Source organism: Candoia aspera, chromosome 5, assembly GCF_035149785.1.
Source record: "Candoia aspera isolate rCanAsp1 chromosome 5, rCanAsp1.hap2, whole genome shotgun sequence".
Lineage (NCBI taxonomy): Eukaryota > Metazoa > Chordata > Lepidosauria > Squamata > Boidae > Candoia > Candoia aspera.
Window position 1 is genome coordinate 95,879,987 of NC_086157.1, and position 20,503 is coordinate 95,900,489.

Sequence of the window (20,503 nt, forward strand, 5' to 3'; positions counted from 1 at the left end):
TAAACCCTATAACTATTTATAAGTTCTGAGAAAGATAACAAAAGCAATATCCAGAACAAAATCCAATCATTCCTTAGCCAGAGATAACCACTTAATAAATGGAACATGGTTTGATATAACATTTTTTCAGTTTCTCTGTTCTCTCTAAGCTTTGACAGCATATATGCTAAAATTGGAAAGAAACAGAGAAATATGTTTTATTATCTCATAAACTGAAAATATGTGGCCATTCATTGAGGTTGAATGTAATTGGCTTCAGAACAGATGAAAAAAATTCCTTTTTTAAACATAGTTCATACTTAAAATTTCAACTACAAATAACTGTAACCAGGACTTTTGTTGGGATTTAAAATCTTTATAAAATTATAAAGATGAGGTATATCCATGGATATTAATATGAAAGCAATATACTCTGAGGAACAAATGGCAGAAACCCAGTTTATGAACTTTGCAGAGGATTTGGCTTATACAGTAAATGTGATTGGTTCAGAATGCTGTATTTGGTGAGCCTTTAATATGATTGTGGAAAGTGATTCTAAGGTAGTGGTTTCTTCTAGGGGATTTGGCAGGTGGCAAACAAATCATGATAAAAAATAACATTCTACTATGTAGGCTTTTTACTGCTCTACTATGTAGGCTTTTTACTGCTGCTTTATTTTTATTAATTTATTTCTTCATTGTCAATTCAGGTCAGCCACAGTGACTGTTCTTCATAGTTATGTGGGTTGCAGAACTTTTGAGGTACCTTATTCAACTAATGTGGGAGCCATAAAAGAGTTAATTTATCCTGAGACGGGTTTTCCAGTAGCTGAGCAGTGTCTGTTCTACCAGGGAAGAGAGGTAAGCCTCCTTTTGGAAGTTGTGTTCCTGGCATCACTGAAATTACTATCTTGCTTAAGAGCAGATGATGATGATGATGATGATGATCTTATTTGATTTATATCTTACTTTCCTGCCTGGGACACTCAGTAATCTGCAGAAAACAACTAAAATATAAATTGCCATAAACATACGGGAAAATCTTTAAATGTTAAAGATGTTAATGTAATGTTGAATTATATACCAAAGCCTTGGAATCTGACCATTTATCAGGAATTATGGTTGTATCAAGCATGGGGAGGTGGCTATAAGAATAATATTAAGAAATTGGAAAAGTGATATTATTCAGATGTCAAGGAATGGTTGTCAGAAATGTGTGGACCTGTTTTGGAAAAAGCAATATTTTCTACTAATTAAAGGATGCAGTAAAACATGTTACTATGGCAGAGATTCTGTGATATCTTACAATAATATCTTGTATTGTTCATATTATAGTAGTGAATCCATTGGTAAACCAGTGACTATTGATTTTATTTTTTAAAAAAAATCCTTTAAGATTAAAGTTTGTTTTGTTAAAAGTAAATAAATATATAAAATATGTAAATTGTTAACACTAATAAAGAATACATAGTGAGTTTTGCAGGGAGGGAAAGTGGGGTGGTGGTGGTCAGGAAGATGAAAGCAGCACTGAATTGCAAGCCTGGTCCCTTCTCTACCTGATTTGCAATGTTGTACGGACGCCCAAAGGGGCAGACTTGCAGATGCTACTTGGAGTGCGTTTTCATTGGCTTGACATTGCAAAGACAATTCAGTGGCAATGTAAGTTTGTCATGAGATAATAATTTTCTAAATATACTTTATACTCTTGATTTTGGACTATAAGTGTCTAAATAATTTGAGTCCCACATGATTGTTTCGTGTGTGTGTGTCTGTGTGTGATGCCAAGCTCTTGCAATATCTAACTGCAGCAAGACTGCAAAGGGAACTGCTCTAGGTGGGTTGATGTGATGAACCTGGCCATAAACAGGCTGTGCCCTAAGAATCAGGCATCTGTGCAGAATGATGAGTTCTCCAACCAAGCAGCAGAGCCTTAAGACTGCTGGGCAGAACAAAGTGCTGGCTGTCCTTTTGGTAGCATTCTCCAAAGACTTTAGGAGGGAAGTGCAGAAGCAGGCTGGCCTTTTCCCTCAGAAACAGCAGCCCCTTGAGGAGGTTCTGGAGGCCCATCTTGTACAGACCTTCATCTCTGACAGACATGATTGCCACCCCAGCAAGGCCATCTGGGAATTCCTGGAAGTCTGGTTTTCCCCAACTCCAGGGACTAGCCTTCCCCACCAGAGTGGGACCGCCACTTCCATTCAACCTAATGGACAAAGTTTGGTGGCAGGAGCCCAGCCAACCTGTGGTTTCATGGTACCCTTGATTACAGTGTGGCATGGAGGGTCCTTGATTGGAAGCTTAGTTCGAAGCAGCAGCCTTGGTGGTGTAGATCCAATGTGGATTGTTCTGTTCTTCTGGCAATAGCCCGTGGAGATCCTGTCCACTCTACAGTGGTACTCAGCAGCATGTTGGGGCTACTGCAGGAGTTACTGCTGCATGCACCAAAGCTGTTGAAGGAGAATCCCAGCAACTGGATCCTGTGCACCACCCAATTCAGCACTAGCAGCTTGGCAAAGGCCACTTGCATCCAAGTGGAAAATTGAGGATCCTGACTTAATATATTCCCTTGGTGCACACATAACACTAAGCCAGAATTGAGGGCTTGGATGAATCTGTACAAATTTCTCATTGGGGAAGAGGGGACTTCTGCCAAGTGTAGTTTCGCTTCCCTTTGTTGTTATTTTGTAAAAGGTAATGGTAAAGATTCCCATTTAGTTGTGTCGAATGACACGCTCGGGGGTGGTGCTCATCTCCGTTTCCATGGCCGAAGAGCCAGCGTTGTCTAAGGACACTTCTGTTGGGTTGCTAGTACAGAAAGTTTATATAGTAATAAAGCATCAGTTCTGTGATGAATGACTGAAAACAGAAGTGCTCAGTTTAGTTTTATAAAAGAGAAGCTGAAATACTGAAGCTGGCAATTGAAAATGCATCATGATTTTAACATCACGGGCATGAGCCAGAGCAAGTCTGACTGAGAAGAGTCACCCTGACTGTCATTACTTATATAATAGAGGCCGTTGTTATATTGTAGCTAAAACTTAATTCTTGCCCATTGTATAAAAACAGCTGTTACAAATTCTGTAGGTATCAACTGTACTAAACTTTGTTCTAAACAATATTCCTACTTCCTATCTAAGAATGAATATAATCTGCAATTTCTCGGCACTGCATGGGAGAAGAGGTGGGCAGGGAGCGAAGGTTTTCAGAGGTTGGCTGATACGTTTGTGAAACTGGGTATTGACAATTCTAGCATATTAATGGAACTGTCTGTTGCTTCACAACATACGCAGTAAAGGTTTAGTACTTTTCTTATCAGCATGGAATATTCTATATCCTAATGATTTTTTGACGTGGCATTTGATAAGTGACGTAATGATGTAGCCATTTATTGATTGGTATCATATAAGGTAATTAAGTTTTGATGCATACTTAGAAATCTGTAACATTAAAAAAATACTCTTTTCCTTATAGTTATTGGATTGTGTCAAGGTTGGGGACCTTCAGTCTTCTGAGAATCATGTATTTCTAAACCTTTTGTCCAAGGGCCTAAAAGGAGGAGGTATAGTAAATCATAATATGTTATCCATTTATTTATCTGTTCATCTTTTTTCATCTTTTTCTATTATTACATCTGTCTGTATTTTTAAAAATCAAATTATTCTAATGAAAAAAATTAGAGTAGACATTCTTGTGTATTATAAATGAAGTTTGTTTATGTAGTAATTTGATGTAGAAATTCATCTCTTTCAAATTCTAGCAAAAGCTTTACTCTGTTTCAGGAGCATGTGTTAAATTTGCTATTGCTGTTCATATGTAACATCTTACTGGAACAATCTTTGCCACAACCAATATTAAATTTTCAGGTGCCCATGTGAAAGTAGTTGTGCTATAAGTGTTTATGAGACTGGATTTGTACATCTGTAAGGAATGCCTAAGACTAAATAAAAGACTCAGACTCTAAATCAAGGTTAAGCTCTGGCTTTTATTTAGAATAGAATGCACACCAGTAAAAAGCTGAGTGAGGGAAGCGCGGCAAAAGTTGAATTAAATAGTCTCGCGCCAAACAGCGCTCCACCCCACACTCCCTGGGTGTGCCCCACGAGTTCTACGGAGTGACAGGTCATCCAGACTTGATAGGTGAGAGGTCGTCCAGCCCCATTTGCCCCTGGCATCATTCCGTTTATCTTCCTGTGAGGTAATGGTCCATTACCAGGCGATTAGACTTCGTTGTTCAATAGATCTCCCAAACCCATTACCTCCTTTGTCCGGTTTATCGCCCGCACCTCTCCAGTCATTGACACGCATCTGCGCTTTGTCATGCGAGCCGTTACGATGTCGCAAACATCGCAACGGCTGTCATGACATACCGCCCCCTGAAGAAAATCAAGCCGTGGGCTCGGAGGGATATGCCACGTGGAAGTTGTGGACTAGCTCGGGGGCCTGAATGTCGCGGGCAGCGACCCACTCGGGGTGGGGAAAGTGTTTCCAGCGCACTAAGTATTGGAGAGAGCCACAAAGCTTGCGGGAGTCGAGAACCTCCTTGACTTCGAAGTGTTGCTGTCCATCTATCATGACGGGTGGAGGGGGGGGAGTGCGTGGATGCCACCAGGAGGGGTCACTGGCCGGTTTGAGTAAGCTGCAGTGGAACACAGGGTGCAGCCGCTTCAAATTATGCAGTAGATCCAAATGCACCGTGACCGGGTTCACAATTTGTGTAACCTGAAAGGGGCCAATAAATTTGGGGGCCAGTTTTTTGGAAGGCTGAGGTGACTTGATAAATTTAGTGGAGAGATAAACCAGGTCCCCTACTTGAAAAGGTGGCTGTTGGCACCTGTGCTTGTCAGCCTGAAGTTTGTATGAGGTCTGTGCCTCATTGAGGGCGTCCTTAATGATGGGCCAGGAGTCTGCGAGTTTAGAACACCAATCACCGGCCGCCACTACTGGAGACGGGGCCTGTGGGAGTTCGGGAATGGGGACGAAGTCCCGACCCGATACCACCCTGAAGGGGGTTTGTCCCGTGCTTTGATGCACAGAATTATTGTATGCGACCTCCGCGAAAGGAAGTAAATCCACCCAGTCGTCCTGGTGGTAGTTGATGTAGGAGCGGAGGAATTGTTCAAGGGTGGCATTGAGGATCTCAGTAGATCCATCAGTCTGGGGATGCCAGGAGGTTGACAATGCTTGCTCCGTGCCAATTAATTTCAAAAAAGCCCGCCAAAGCCGTGAGGTAAATTGTGTGCCCCTATCAGTCACCAAGCGAGAGGGGCAGCCGTGAAGGCGGCACACGTGCACCAAAAAGAGCTTTGCCAGCTGTTGCGCCGACGGGATAGAGGCACAGGGGACAAAATGAGCTTGTTTGGAAAAGTAGTCTTTGACTACCCAAATGACTATTTTCTTTTGACTGGGCGGTAAATCCACAACGAAATCCATAGAGATTTCATCCCAAGGGCGTGAAGGGTTAGCTACGGGCTGCAGCAGCCCCTGGGGTTTACCGGACGGTCACTTAGACATTGCGCAAACAGGGCAGGATGCCACATACGTTTTGACATCCTTCCTCAGCGAGGGCCACCAAAATTGGCGTCGGGTCAAGTGGAGGGATTTGAGGAACCCGAAATGACCAGTCTGTTTGCTGTCATGAGACCGGCTGAGGATAGTTGATTGTTGCGAGTCAGGGATGTATAAACGTCCCTCCACCCAGGCGAGGTCTTGTTCCATGGAAACCTTGTCAGGGTTAGCAAGGAGCCAGGGATCAGACTTTAATGCGAGGGCAAAATCTGCACGCAACCCACCCGGCATCTGTGGTTGCCTGCGACCTGGAGCGGGCTGCGCCGGAGTCATTCGCAGGGGGGGGGGGGGAGGCTGTTCCCAAGCACGGCTCCGTGTGACAGCGGCCAAACCCAATTGAGACTCAGAGAGCACAGTCCCCACGAGACAGGCTCTGCGTCCTGAGGTAGTCGGGAAAGTGCATCTGCCCAAAAATTCTTCTTCCCCGGAATAAACTTCAGCTGAAAGTTAAAACGGCTGAAAAATTGAGCCCAGCGAATCTGCTTAGGGCTGAGGCGCTGGGGCGTGCGGAGCACTTCGAGGTTGCGGTGGTCTGTCCAGACCTCAAAAGGGCAAGTCGCCCCTTCTAAAAGGTGATGCCAAGCCTCCAGTGCCGCTTTCACTGCAAATGCCTCTTTTTTCCAGACATGCCAGCGCCTTTCCGTCTCGGAAAATTTCTGGGAGAGATAGGCACAGGGCTTCAAGAGTCCGGCAGAATCCTTTTGTAATAGGATAGCCCCAATCGAAAAATCAGAGGCGTCAGCCTGCACGACAAAAGGCCGTTCAGGGTCGGGATGGGATAAAATTGGCCCCGCTGTAAAGAGAGCTTTCAACCGGTCGAAAGCAGCCTGACAGGCGGGAGTCCAATTGAGCACGGCCCCTGGGTTATTTACCTTGCGCGTCTCCCCGATGCCTTTGGTCTGCAACAAATCAGTCAAGGGCAGGGCAATCTCTGCGAATCCTTTTGCGAAGGATCTGTAGAAATTTGCAAATCCCAGGAAACTTTGGAGCTGGCGCCGGGTGCGCGGGCGCTCCCAGCTCAAAACAGCCTGAACCTTTGCAGGATCCATTTCGATGCCCTTATCTGAAATCCTGTAGCCTAAGTAATCCAGGTGCGACTTGTGGAATTCGCACTTGGAAAGCTTAGCATAAAGTTTAGCGTGCCGGAGCTTGGTGAGAACCTGTCTCACCAATCTTTCGTGTTCTCTCTCAGTTTTGGAGTATATCAGGACATCATCCAGATAAACCAGTACTCCTTTAAACAAATGGGCATGCAGAACCTCATTAATTAGTTGCATGAAAACCCCCGGGGCCCCTGCAAGACCAAAAGGCAGTACCTTATACTGGAAGGAGCCCAAGGGACAGTTAAAAGCTGTTTTCCATTCGTCCCCCTCCCTGATGCGAATGCGGTAATACGCCTCGCGGAGGTCAAGTTTGGAAAAAACCTTTCCAGTCGACAAGTGTGCCAACATATCTTTGACGAGGGGGAGGGGGTACTTGTTTGCCAAGGAGGCTGAATTTAACCCGTGATAGTCTGTACACAGTCTTAGGGTACCGTCCTTCTTCTCGCGGAACAGAACAGGCGCTCCAACCGGCGAGTTTGCCGGTTCGATGAAGCCCCGAGCGAGGTTTTTATCGAGGAAGTCCCGCAACGCTGCCAATTCCTTTTGTGTCATTGGGTAGATTTTTGGCTTAGGCAATGGGACACGAGGGAGCAGTTCAATGGCACAGTCCGTCTTGTGATGGGGTAACTGGTCTGCCTCCTCCTCCCCGAAGACGTCAGCGAAGTCTGCGTATTGTTCCGGCAACCCCTCCATGGGGGAAGTGTGAACTTGAGGGTCGACAATCTCTGCCCTCCCTACAGTCAAAGTGAGGGATTTCCCTTTAGCAGGTGCCTGATAGAACCCATCCTCAAACGTTATCGTACGGGTCCTCCAGTTAATGTAGGGATTGTGGTGAGTTAGCCAGGGGATACCCAGAACCGCTATAGGCTTGCCCACCGTGGTGACCACGAATTCTATGGTTTCCCTGTGCGTGCCTATTTGTAGGGTAACATTCCCTGTACCTTGGGTGGTCGCCCCCCCCCCCACCATGGAACCATCGAGTTGCTGGAAGATCAGCGGCTTCGGGAGAGGGAAACGGTAAATTTAGCACAGCGACTAGGTTGGGGTGGATCAGGCATCTGGAACACCCGGAGTCCACCAAAGCCCCGACTTCGATGGTCTTGGAGCAGTAGCTCAGTTCAATTTTTATGGCCAGGATGGGGCAGTCCGCACTCACCCTGGTGGTATCACGCCCGTTCTCCACCACCTGCCCAGCGGCGCTGTTTAGGACAGGTGGAAGGCGTTTTCCGCCGGCTGCTGCAGGGCGGCCAACCCTTCCCCCGCTAGGTAGACGTCCTCTTCTTCGTTTGGGGTCGCTAGCGCTCCTGTCAGCCGTCAGGGAGGGTTGGGTGGTTTCTGCGGAGCCTTCTGCGTTGGTCTAGGCGGGCGATCCGCCGTCCTAGCCTTGTGGCATTCTGCCGCACGGTGACCTGCCTTACCGCACTTGATGCATTGCCCACGGCCAAAGCGATGTTGTCTTTCGGCGTCCCATGTCGGGCCCGACTGGCACTGGCCCTTTCCCGCTGGGAGGGAGCCTGTCTCTCTTAGCCGCCAGCATGAAGGTGCACTGGGCGTGTTCAGCCTTCCCGGCAAGACAGATCCAGTCATGCAGTGAGTCCGGATCGTCTCTGTACAGCGCCCATTGCAACACCTCTCCCTTGAGGCCATCCTTAAACATATCGACCAGGGTGGCGTCCGACCATTCAGGGACCTTCCCTGCCAAGACCTTAAATTCTAGGGTGTAATCTGCGACCGATTTCTGCCCCTGATTAAGTTCTTTCAGAGCGCTTTTAGCCCTCTCCTTCACCAGGGGGTCTTCAAAGTACTGCTTCAAGGCGGTCAGGAAGGTGTGAAAGGTAGTCAGGGCTGGGGCTCTGGACTCTGACATTTGTATGTACCAGTCTGCGGCTCTGCCCTTGAGTTTTATGGCAATAGCCAAGATTTTAGCCCCTTCCCATGCAAAACAGTGTCCATATAGCTGGATGTAGTTTGTTGCGTTAGTTAAAAAAAATGACAGGTTCGTGGGATCGCCATCAAATTTTACTGGAAAGTCTTTAGCAATCCCACCAACTGGAGAAACCCCAACCTGTGAGTGAGTAGGGGTGACCCCCACTGGTGTAAAGTCACGGGGCCCTGGGAAAAAGTCCGCGCCTGGCCCCTTCCTTTTGGGGCCGGCGATAGGGTGGGTGGGATGCTGAGACCCCTCCCTGCACCCTGCGCAGCAGCACTCTTCGTGAGCTCACTCACCACAGTCGACATGGATCGCAGCATGTATTCTAATGACTGCACCTTGGACTCCAGAGCCGTGATCCTGTCCATTGTGACGGGATCGTCCATCCTCGGTGCTGTCGGTTGTTGCCCGATCGGCAGTCCTGCAAATTCCCTCTCAGGCGTCTGGGGGTATTGGAGTCTCCAAGAGGTGTGGGGTGTCCCCGGCCGGGGTCCCACTACGCCGTCCCACCTGAAGTGTTGTTGACTCACGACTCCCTCTTCCATCGGGGCCCTCCACTCTGGGCAGGGGCTCCAGGCTCCAAACTGGGGTGCGGTGTGGGTAGGGAGGGGGCTCGTGTCCCATCTCGGGAGCGTCGATTCCAGAAGCTGTCTGGTCGCCTCCCCCACTCGCATTGAGTCCTTTGCGTCTCCGCTCTGAAGCACCGACTCCAAGATCGTCCCCGGTTCAGTCATCGCTAGCTGCTTCTCTTGCAAGAAAAAAATTCCTGGTAGAGACTAGCGAGGTTCGTTCTTAAAAGACACTCAGCTTTATGTAAGGAATGCCTAAGACTAAATAAAAGACTCAGACTCTAAATCAAGGTTAAGCTCTGGCTTTTATTTAGAATAGAATGCACACCAGTAAAAAGCTGAGAGCGAGGGAAGCGCGGCAAAAGTTGAATTAAATAGTCTCACGCCAAACAGCACTCCACCCCACACTCCCCGGGTGTGCCCCACGAATTCTACGGAGTGACAGGTCATCCAGACTTGATAGGAGAGAGGTCATCCAGCCCCATTTGCCCCTGGCATCATTCCGTTTATCTTCCTGCGAGGTAATGGTCCATTACCAGGCGATTAGACTTCATTGTTCAATAGATCTCCCAAACCCATTACCTTCTTTGTCCGGTTTATCGCCCACACCTCTCCGGTCATTGACACGCATCTGTGCTTTGTCATGCGAGCCGTTACGATGTCGCAAGCATCGCAACGGCGATCATGACAACATCACATAAACCATAATGTGCAAAGGTGAATCATGGTTTGTTTTAGGATTGTAAGCTAGTTTGAGGCCATATTTATATTGGCTTACTGATTGCATCTATAGCTTAGCAAGTTATACAAATATGGGCACTTAGGTTTGTAGTACTGCAGCTTATTCCTAGTTTGTTTTTGTGCTTTGCCAAGACCTTTAATCAATCCACAGAGGTACAAATGCAATTTCAATTAAAAAGAAAGGACTACAAGTCAGGACTTGACAAAATAAGCTACAGATACTTTACTCATCTGTAATATTACATGTTTCTGGTGTTTCAAGAAACCATAGCTTTACAGGCTGCAGCTTTCTGTAATGAGTGCAGATGTGTCATGGTTCCTGTTCCAATGTTCCTGTGAACATCGTAACCAGTTCCCATGCCATGCTGGTGCTGACATGTGTTATTGTTCAGGAGGGCGCTGCTCTTGTTCTTTCGTACCAGGCACTGATGTAGAGACTTTGGAATGTCTATCTGGGTTATCTCGCCTGTTCAAGGACGCTTTCCCGAAGACCGGCAGGAACCGTTAGGAACATCTGCAGGCTGCGGGGAGTGGACTCTTTCTGACTCTGGGGGGAGGGATTGGAACTGTCTAAGCTTTAATTGTTTGAAAGACCTGCGCTTTTGCCATTCTCAGCTTTGCTCTTGAACTTGCATACTATCCAGTAATAAATCAGATATCCATAAGCTTCTTGTGTGAGTCTGGTTGGAAACTTGGGTAGGCGTTCATCACAAGATGTTACTGTGCAGTATTTTTGTGCAGATTTCAAGTTCTGGGGAGATGCTTGCACTGGCTGTCCATTTTAGAAAGTATCTGGATTTGGTATCTTTATTTTTAATTCCCACAATACATCTGAAATAGTGTTGCTCTGGAGCAATGTGGAAAATTAAGACGAGGTCTTCTGTTTACTTGGCTTTAATTCAGGATGCTGTTCCTGCATCGTACTACTGTGTGGTTCCATTCACTGACCTAGGGAGTGCTCATGAGACAGCATTTTGCTAAGGAACCTCTTAATCTGGAACTGGATTTGGGATTTAAAGTTTTATAGCTTTATAACTTTAATAATTTTTAAAGATTAACAACTCTTGTCCAGATTATTCAACAACACTGTTGTAAGTTTCCAGGTCATATTATGTGAGCTGACCAAATGAAAGTTACAAAATTTTCAGAATAATAAAAAAAAAAAGTGTGTATTCACATATTCAGAGCTTGGGCTGCTAGTACAGAAAGTTTATATGGTAAAGCATCAGCTCTGTGATGAATGACTGAAAACAGAAGTGCTCAGTTTAGTTTTATAAAAGAGAAGCTGAAATACTGAAGCTGACAATTGAAAATGCATCGTGATTTTAACATCACGGGCATGAGCCAGAGCAAGGCTGACTGAGAAGAGGAGGCAAACTTTGGCAGATGTTAGCTTTAAATTTCTACAAAAACTGTCATTACCTATATAATAGAGGCCATTGTTTTTAAAAAGACTTTTCATTTCTAAACAAGAGGACTTCACATCATATCTTATTTAGTTGCAGTGTTCAGCTAACCAGGTTTTGTTTTAAATCTGATTGTTATTACTATTTACTTGATTTTTAACCTGCTTATCTGCAGAACAGCTCTGGTATGTGAAATTAAGCTGTTACTGGGATTCTTCCTATAAACATTTGAAACCAGTTCTGTAATGAAGTGCATTTTCCAATGTTTTCAATTACAGGAGTAGATAGTAGTTTTTCTTCTTTCATATTAGGTCGCTTTGGGCAAACCACTCCTCCACTTGTTGATTTCCTTAAAGATATTTTAAGAAGATACCCAGAAGGAGGGCAAATTCTTAAGGTAATTAAAACTATTGTTACTATATAATATTAAATTGTTGTTTTGTTGGTTATCTAACTTTCTCTGCCAGTTTTTTTTATTTCCAAGAAATTATAGTGAAATGGGCATAGATTAAAGGATAGTAAAGGTAAAGGTTTCCCTTGACGTAAAGTCCAGTCGAGTCCGACTCTAGGGGGCGGTGCTCATCTCCGTTTCTAAGCCTTGGAGCCGGCGTTGTCATAGACACTTCCGGGTCATGTGGCCAGCATGACGACTCGGAACGCCGTTACCTTCCCGCCGAAGCGGTACCTATTGATCTACTCACATTTGCATGTTTTCGAACTGCTAGGTGAGCAGGAGCTGGGATTAACAACGGGAGCTCACCCCGCTGCGCGGTTTCGAACCGCCGACCTTCCGATCAACAGCTCAGCGGTTTAACCCGCAGCGCCACCGCGTCCCTGTTAGATTAAAGGATACTAGGTTTCAAATTCAGACATAATACTAGATGGTAGTTAAATTAAAAAAAATCTAGCAATCGTGCTAAAAGGAGCAGGGAGCCTTACTTCCGTTCTTTTCCATCATGATAACTCACGGTGTATTGTGACACCCGAGCAAATTCACTAACTGCACTTCAGAGGCATACCCTGAATGAAATAAAACTATGCACCCCAAATAGATTTATAAATATATTTTCCCCCACAGAAGTAGCTATTATTTGTTGTTCAGTTAAGTCATGTCTGACTCTTCGTGACCCCGTGGACCATGCTGCCAGGCCTTCCTGTCCTCCACTGTCTCCCGGAGTTTACTCAGATTCATGTTCATTGCATTGGTGATGCTATCTAACCATCTCATCCTCTGCCATCCTCTTCTTTTGCCTTCAGTCTTTCCTAGCATCTGGGTCTTTTCCAGTGAGTCTTCTCTTAGCTATTATTTACTTACCTAAAATTGGTAATAAACTTTCATAACAGAATTTCAAGAATCATAGTTTACTTATTTGTCATATGAAGGGTATTTTTTCATTTGTGAACATTTAATTTACATATAGAAGCAGAATTATGAAGGAAAGGTGTAAACAACCTTTTTCCAGACATAAGTATTTGGATAAGAAAAAGAAGAATTTGAAGTGCTGGTAAGAAAATCTTTAATCCAGTTTGTGGCAAAGAGAGAGGAGGGCAGGGCCAGCACTGATCTTCCATCAGGTTTTACCTCATCTAAGGATTTATATAAAGTTGTGGTTAATTGACAGATTAAGATCCTTAAACTGGTTCTTATGGAATAGCCCAAACCTATTATGACAACCAGAGGGCAGGATACAGCACAGTTTAAATTACAGGAAAGCAAATTCCAATTGGATGTTGCAAAACATTTTCTGGCAGTAAGATCAGTTTAACAGTGGAACCAGTTATCCAGAGTGACCAGAGTATCTGTCCAAACCTATTTTGCTTTGGCAGCAATCCTGGTAGAAAGGTTTTTTGTTTGTGCATGTGCATCTTTAGATGATGAAGGGAAGCCCTCACACAGTCCTACATTGGTGTTTTTCAAACTTGGCAACTTTAAGATGTGTGGACTTCTACTCCCAGAATTCCCTGGCCAGCTGGCTTGCTGCCAAGTTTGGAAAACACTGATCTACACTAAGCCTTCAAGAGGATGTGATTTCTTTTCTTTCTTTTCTTTGTAAAGGCCTAATTGCCCTTTCAATTCTATCATTCTTTAATTCTGTGATTCATGATTAAGTACCTGAATATTCTTGCTTTCCTTTTCCTGTGCAATTCCTTTCCCTTTTATGTTGTAACTTTTTCTAGATTCTAAGATTGAGATCAGGGACTGTCCTTATTTTTAACCTGTAAACTGCCTTGCATTTCCAGCTCCAAATCAATCAATTAGTCAGTCATTAATCTGAGCTAAAGTATTTTTCCAAATATGACATCACCACCTTTGACAAAAGAGATACCTATTTGTAATTTTAATACAATTTTTAGCGTAATTGTGTTGTGCAGCGTTCCTTCTTAACCTTTGTTCCCGTGTCATAATCTGTAATACTGCTATCAACTAAACTTTGGGTTAATATGATGTAAAGTATTTTAACATAATGTTTCTTCCATTCTGTTTCCAGGAATTAATTCAGAATGCAGAAGATGCTGGGGCCACAGAAGTTAGGTTCCTCTATGATGAAACACAGTATGGAACAGAGAGCCTCTGGTCTAAAGACATGGCTCAGTACCAGGGTAAGATCTTTTTTTCAGTTCTACTTTCATGTATGAATTATTTGGTTTCTTGTAACGTCATAGCAAACTGGTAAAATTCCATATGTGGAATGGCTCTGCCTGTGTAAAGATAGCAATATAGAAACAGAAGCTCATATTCTGTTGTATTATAATTTCTGCTGAGACAACCTGAAACATGAAAGGAGCTAGTAATGCTTCTTCTAACCCCATTTCTGGGACAGATGGAAGAATATTATGCTGGGTTTTTACTGACAGGTAAGGAGTCCAAAGTAACTCTCTCCCTTGCAAAATTTGCTTTCATAGCTTGTAAAACTCGCACACTGTTGAAAGCAAAATAGTGCAAGCATGATTCTACATTTTTACCTGATGCCTTATTTTATTTTGCACCTTCTATTTTGTAGGTTCTTTTTAGTAGGTCTTATTTAGCGTGGGTTGCTGACTTGCAATAAAGAATTTGATTGGATTTGATAATGGCAAACTGAGAAGTATAATGAAACTGTTTATTTCTGCTGCTATTCTTTCAGGAATATTTACTGATGTGTAATCCAGTCATACCAATTTATTTCTAAGAGTGACCTAATAAGGTGCCCACTATTAGCTAATTGACTGGTTCCAAGCAAAACCATGTAAATTATTGGATGGAATCACACACTGTGCTAAACCAAATACATTTATTTGATTGGCTTAGGGCAATCTGTAACTCTAGCCAGTGTGGTTCATAAACAAGGAATTATGCCTTAGTGTTTTGTATGAGTCCAGCCAATTATATTTTAGTTGAGAAACCGTAATTAAGTAAACCATGTCTTAGCATGATGTCTGAACTAGGTACGTGAAATTCATGTCTGTCTATCTATCTCTGTCTCTATCTCTTATCTCTATCTCTGCACTAAATTAGAGAGTTAGCTGGGATCAAAGTTCATTTACCTCAATTTTTCAATTTTAAGTAATTTTATCTGTAGAAGTCAAAACACCTATGCTGTATTGGCTGATAAGATAATATTTTTGAGTTTAGTTTACTTTTTCCCCTTCAGGTCCTGCGCTTTATGTTTACAACAATGCTGTTTTCACTCCTGAGGACTGGCATGGCATTCAAGAGATAGCAAGGAGCAGAAAGAAAGATGATCCACTCAAAGTGGGAAGATTTGGAATTGGTTTTAATTCAGTCTACCACGTTACTGGTATTTGCAATTATGTTTTTGAATGCTTTAGAATTAACATTACATTCATGATGGGCAGGTATGCACTGGGATTTGCTCTGTTTTTTAAAAAATAAGTTTGTTTTAACACAAATTTAATAGGAAAAAGCTGTCCATCAGTAAGTTTCTTTAAAATATATTCTGGACAGAGTGAGATTACAAGATGTCTAGTGGACCATTGGAAGACCTGTAAGACCAGATTAAGGAAGAAAATTAAGAAAATCATGAAGAAAATCTATCTATGTGGTTGCTAATAGTTGACGCTGACTTGATGTCACATAATTAAAAAAAGTGGGGAGAAATATGGGCTCTGAGTTGTTTCATCATCCTTACAGTTCTTAATGGTGTTGTGTGTGTGTGTGTGTGTGTGTGTGTGTGAATTCTATATTGTTAGGCTTCAAAGTGTTTGTTTTTGTTCTTAATGCAGACATCTAAGTACACATTTCTGGCTTTTATCTTGTAGATGTCCCTAGTATATTCAGTGGTGACCAAATTGGAATGTTGGACCCTCATCAAAAACTTTTTGGACCCTCTGAATCAGGCCAGTGTTGGAATTTAAAAGATGACATTAAAGAAATCAATGAACTAACAGACCAGTTTACACCATTTATTGGTGTGTTTGGAAGCACGAAGGAAACCTTCAAAAACGGGCACTTCCCTGGCACATTCTTCCGTTTTCCTCTTCGCCAGCAGCCTTCCCAACTGAGTAGCAATCTCTATAACAAGGATAAAGTTCTAGAATTGTTTGATTCATTCAGAGCAGATGCTGATACCGTTCTTTTATTCCTTAAAAGTGTGCAAGATGTCTCCTTACATGTTAGGGAAGCTGATGGAACTGAGCGGCTAATTTTTAGGGTTACAGCCAGTGAAACTAAGGCTTTGAAGCATGAAAGACCCAACTCTATCAAAATTTTGGGAAGTGCAATAAACCAGTATTGTAAAGGCATTCCAAGCAATAGCATAACATGTGTGACATACCATATAAACATAGTTTTAGAAGATGAGAGCATTAAAGATGCACAGAAGACATCTTGGTTGGTATGTAACAGTGTTGGAGGCCGAGGAATATGTAATGAATTGGACTGCTTGGCTGATGACTTGAAATACATCCCAGCTATTGGTATAGCCATGCCTTTATCAAGCAGTGGAGAAGAAAAAGGAGCTGCGGCCCAATTATCAGGAAGAGCATTTTGCTTTCTTCCATTACCTCCTGGTGAGGAAAGCAAGACTGGCCTCCCCGTTCATGTTAGTGGGTTTTTTGGTCTTACAGATAACAGAAGAAGTATAAAATGGCGAGAGCTTGATCAGTGGCGAGATCCAGCAGCCTTATGGAATGAACTTCTGGTGGCCAACGTGGTCCCTGAAGCCTATGCAACTTTGATACTGGAAGCCATTAAGCAAATGGAAACAGAACAAAATTCAGATTTTCCTTTGTCAGCTGAGCAGATTTACAGGTTGTGGCCACAAAAAAATACTGCAAAAGTTCACTGGCAGCCAATTATAGAACCTCTTCTGAAAAAGTTATTTCAGGACAAAGTTATTTATTCCACCAGTAGCAACTGGATCAAGGTGGAGGAGGTATATTTTTCAGAAATGGATGAGAGCTTGGAATCTACCCAAGCTGTGTTAAACTACCTTCAGGACTCAGGAAAAGAGGTTGCTAAAGTACCGGATAATATTGCTAATGCAGTTAATCTTATGATTTCGAGTATGAAACCTGTGAAGAAAGTGACTCCGGGTACAGTACGGCATGTGTTACGAAAATCTGGGCATAAAGGATCTGCTGATGAAAAACTTTGTATCCTAGAGTTCGTGCTTGGTGATGGAAATTATGGTGAACTTATTGGATTGGAGCTTCTGCCATTACAGAATGGGAATTTTATTTCATTCTCTTCATCGGCATCAGATCAGGATGCAGTCTATATAACTTCAGAAAGTTACCCAAGGTATAATATGTTTTATAAATTATGTTCTAGAGATACACAGTTTTATTTAAATACTGATAGTATTACTTAAGAGCCAGTTTGGTCCAGCGGTTAAGGCATTGGCCTAGAAACCAGGAGACTGAGTTCTAGTTCTGCCTTAGGCACAAAGCCAGCTGGGTGACCTTGGGCCTGTCACACACACACAGCCCTAGGAAGCAGGCAATGCAAACCACTTCTGGAAAACTTTGCCAAGAAAACTGCAGGGACTTGTTCAGGCAGTCTCTGAGAATCAGACACAATTGAGCAGATTTTTTAAAAAGTATTATTCAATTACAATGTTTCATAGTTCAGTCTCCCTTCTTTACCAGCATCATTTGCTTGTACAGACTGGGGAGAAAGACTGGAATATGCCTTCAGGTAGCCCACTGGCCCCAAACTTTACTTGTACCTGCAATAGGAGAGAGGAGAGTGATTTTTATAAGGGCTTTGACTTGGATGGGAGGAGTAAGCCCCATCTCAGTGCATACTAGTTATTACCTTGATTATTTTACATAATAAAAATGAATTCATTTTTTGTAGTATCTACTTCGGTCCTTGTTCTCTTCCAAGTTTATATTTTCACCATTTGAAGAATGGTATAATTCCATACAACGAAATCACAAATTATACCTGTCGGTGGATATGAAGGTATTGGGGTGGAGTGTAATTGTGTTGTCCTTAAATAGCAGGCATGGCCATGGCTTATTTTAGTGTACTTAGCCATTCTTGGCTGAACTTGAAAAAGATAAGTAGTGTAAGGGCTAGTTGGTACTTGGATGGGAGCCCATCAGGCCATTCCCAAATCTGTAGGTGGTATTGGGAAATTCGAAAAAAAAAAATCGAGAAGAAAACAGCTGTAAATGACTTCCGTATTTTCTGTAAAAACATGCCCAGAAATACAGCCAACTAGAGGGAGTAGTTTATGGAGGCTGAAAAGTACCCGGTTCATTGAGAGAATACATTGGCAAGTTGTATGAAAAGGAACAAAGTCTTTTATTCACTCAAATTATATGAACAAAATCCTATATTATTACAGGAATAATATAAAATATTTAGATGATCAATACTCTGTTTTTAATGACTTACTAGGTCCCTCTTCCCAGGTCTTGAAGGAAGATTACTTGCTGAGAACTTGAAGCCTCAAGTTTTAGCTGCCTTAAAGGAAGCTTCAAAAAGTAGAGGTAATATATGTATATGGTGTGAATTAAAAAAAAAACTGCAATGAACTGAAGCACATTCAAGTGATCAGGATACAAAGAATGGTACATAAAAGGAATAAGGTAATTAAAAGGAAATCACTTTATCCATATCACTTGATAATCAGCTATTCTAGTTCCTGATAGCAATATCACTGGTTTATAATAAAATGTAAAATACACTTTCCATCAAAATGAAATCAACTAAAGGGGGTGATGGAAAGCACAAAATGAATTGATTAAAGGCAAAACAATGTAAAATGCAATTTAATCAGAGAAAGTCTGATTAAATAAACTATTTAAATTAGCAATTTAGATTTATGGTTCTGAATGTCCCTTAATAAAAGTGCTCATTTTTTTTCTTGATACAGAACTTGACATACTTTGATTATTAGTATTGTTGGGACATTCAGCTGGGAAGCATTTTTGTTTGTTCTGGTTTGTACAATTTCATATATTGCAGAAACAAGGAATTATAATGTGGTAAATCCCCAAATATATCAGATTTCAGTAACGCCAGACAGGATATGGACTGAATGCAACTTATTTGGATATATTTGGCACACATCACAACCATTAGATCCTATATATAGCATAATGGAAGGCGGGGGGGGGGGAAGAGAGCGCGCATGTGCCAGTTTGGTCTAGTGGTTAAGGTGCTGGGCTAGAAACCAGGAGACTGAGAGTTCTAGTCCTGCCTTAGGCATGAAAGCTGGCTGGGTGACCTTGAGCCTGTCACTCTCCCTCGGCCCAACTCACAGGGTGGTTGTTGTGGGGAAAATAGGAGGAGGAAGGAGTATTAGGTATGTTCACTGCCTTGAGTTATTTATAAAAATAATAAAGGCGGGATTAAAAAAATAAAAAAAAAATGCCATCATTATTACTACAAGTAGCAAATGAAATTATTTTCTTCTCTGAAAATTCATTTTATTGCATTTTAGCCCAACAGCTTCTCTGGGGAGTTCAAGGTAGGAGAGTTGTCTGGATGGCTGCTGAATTGAAACCTAACATTTGGATGTGTTGTTTACTGAATACTCCGCTCATCTCGAATTCCAGATTCATAATGGTTACAGTGCTGGTTGATTTGTGCTTTTCAAATTTAATGTACTTATACTAACTCTACTTAAAGCATATTTGAAAAATAATTGATACCATTAACTTGCCAAGTTTATAATAGTGTTCAGAACTGCATTATTAAATATATGATCCATGTTTTATGTACATCTGTCTTTATAATGAGCAAAATTGGAATAATGATTAATTTATTGAGTGCACTTCTTGAACACTGTAAGATAGATGGGTAGAAATTGAGCTAATACAATTGAAGATTTCATCTTAATTTTTAAAAGATACAAATTAAACTATTTAAATGAAAAGCAAAACATTGAATATATATAGCTTCATATACATTTCAGGTTCTATAGGGAATGTATGCTATCTTGACATTCAAGTGTCACCAGTATAAAAAATAACATGATTTTATTCATGACAGCCCTTATTATGAATGATTTAAATATGGCACTTAATAATGAATCATGAATAGATTTGACATTGCTGCTTACAATTCTTTCATTTTGAAAGATAGATTTACACCATAAATAGATCAGCAGACTTTTTTCCCCCCAATTTTGGTAATAATGAAAATTGATAGTCTACAACAGTATAAGTTACTGATTCATAGCATTAATCAGATTTTTAAGCATTATATTACTTTGTGGAAATCAACTAGTTCAGATATTTGAAAAATAGATAGCACCAAGGCAGAAAGATTTACCAAGTGATAGAGAAGAGAGTGATACCTATCTATCTATCTATCTTTAGTAAAAATGCATTTTTCTTTTTTTCGGTATTCTTTTTATATATCAGAGGGAAAATCGGATGACGTGCAGATTTGTAGTAATATGGAATTAAGCTATTTATTGAAAAATCATGATAGAGTTGTACATGTATGTTCACTTGCCAGCTTGGATTTAGTAACTGCATGAGTAAATCAAAATAATCACAAAATCACTTAAGACATCTGTGAATTGTTTAGCAGAGAGACTCCATTCTTTCCTGGATCTCAACTTCTGCTGTGAATGGAAGAGGTCCTTCCAGACATGAAACCTAATTAGGATATATTATTGAGATGCATATCTAAGTAAACATTAATAGGATTCCATTATTTAAAATCTGCACTCTGCTAAACTTCCCAAATTAATTGTAAGCACAAAATAGGCAGATCAGATACAGAACAATTGAAATATATTCTGT

The 20,503-nt window shown here is 42.0% G+C and overlaps 1 protein-coding gene across 1 annotated transcript in view; it reads left to right on the plus strand.

The window, feature by feature from the left end:
* The window catches only part of SACS (sacsin molecular chaperone), a 49,085-nt gene that overhangs the window by 14,835 nt on the left and 13,747 nt on the right, over positions 1-20,503 (plus strand). Inside the window, exons 2-8 of the mRNA XM_063305764.1 lie at positions 690-840; positions 3,451-3,538; positions 11,605-11,690; positions 13,783-13,894; positions 14,926-15,072; positions 15,554-17,036; positions 18,144-18,235. Of these exons, the coding sequence (XP_063161834.1) occupies positions 690-840; positions 3,451-3,538; positions 11,605-11,690; positions 13,783-13,894; positions 14,926-15,072; positions 15,554-17,036; positions 18,144-18,235 (2,159 nt within the window). The remainder of the gene's footprint in view (positions 1-689; positions 841-3,450; positions 3,539-11,604; positions 11,691-13,782; positions 13,895-14,925; positions 15,073-15,553; positions 17,037-18,143; positions 18,236-20,503) is intronic.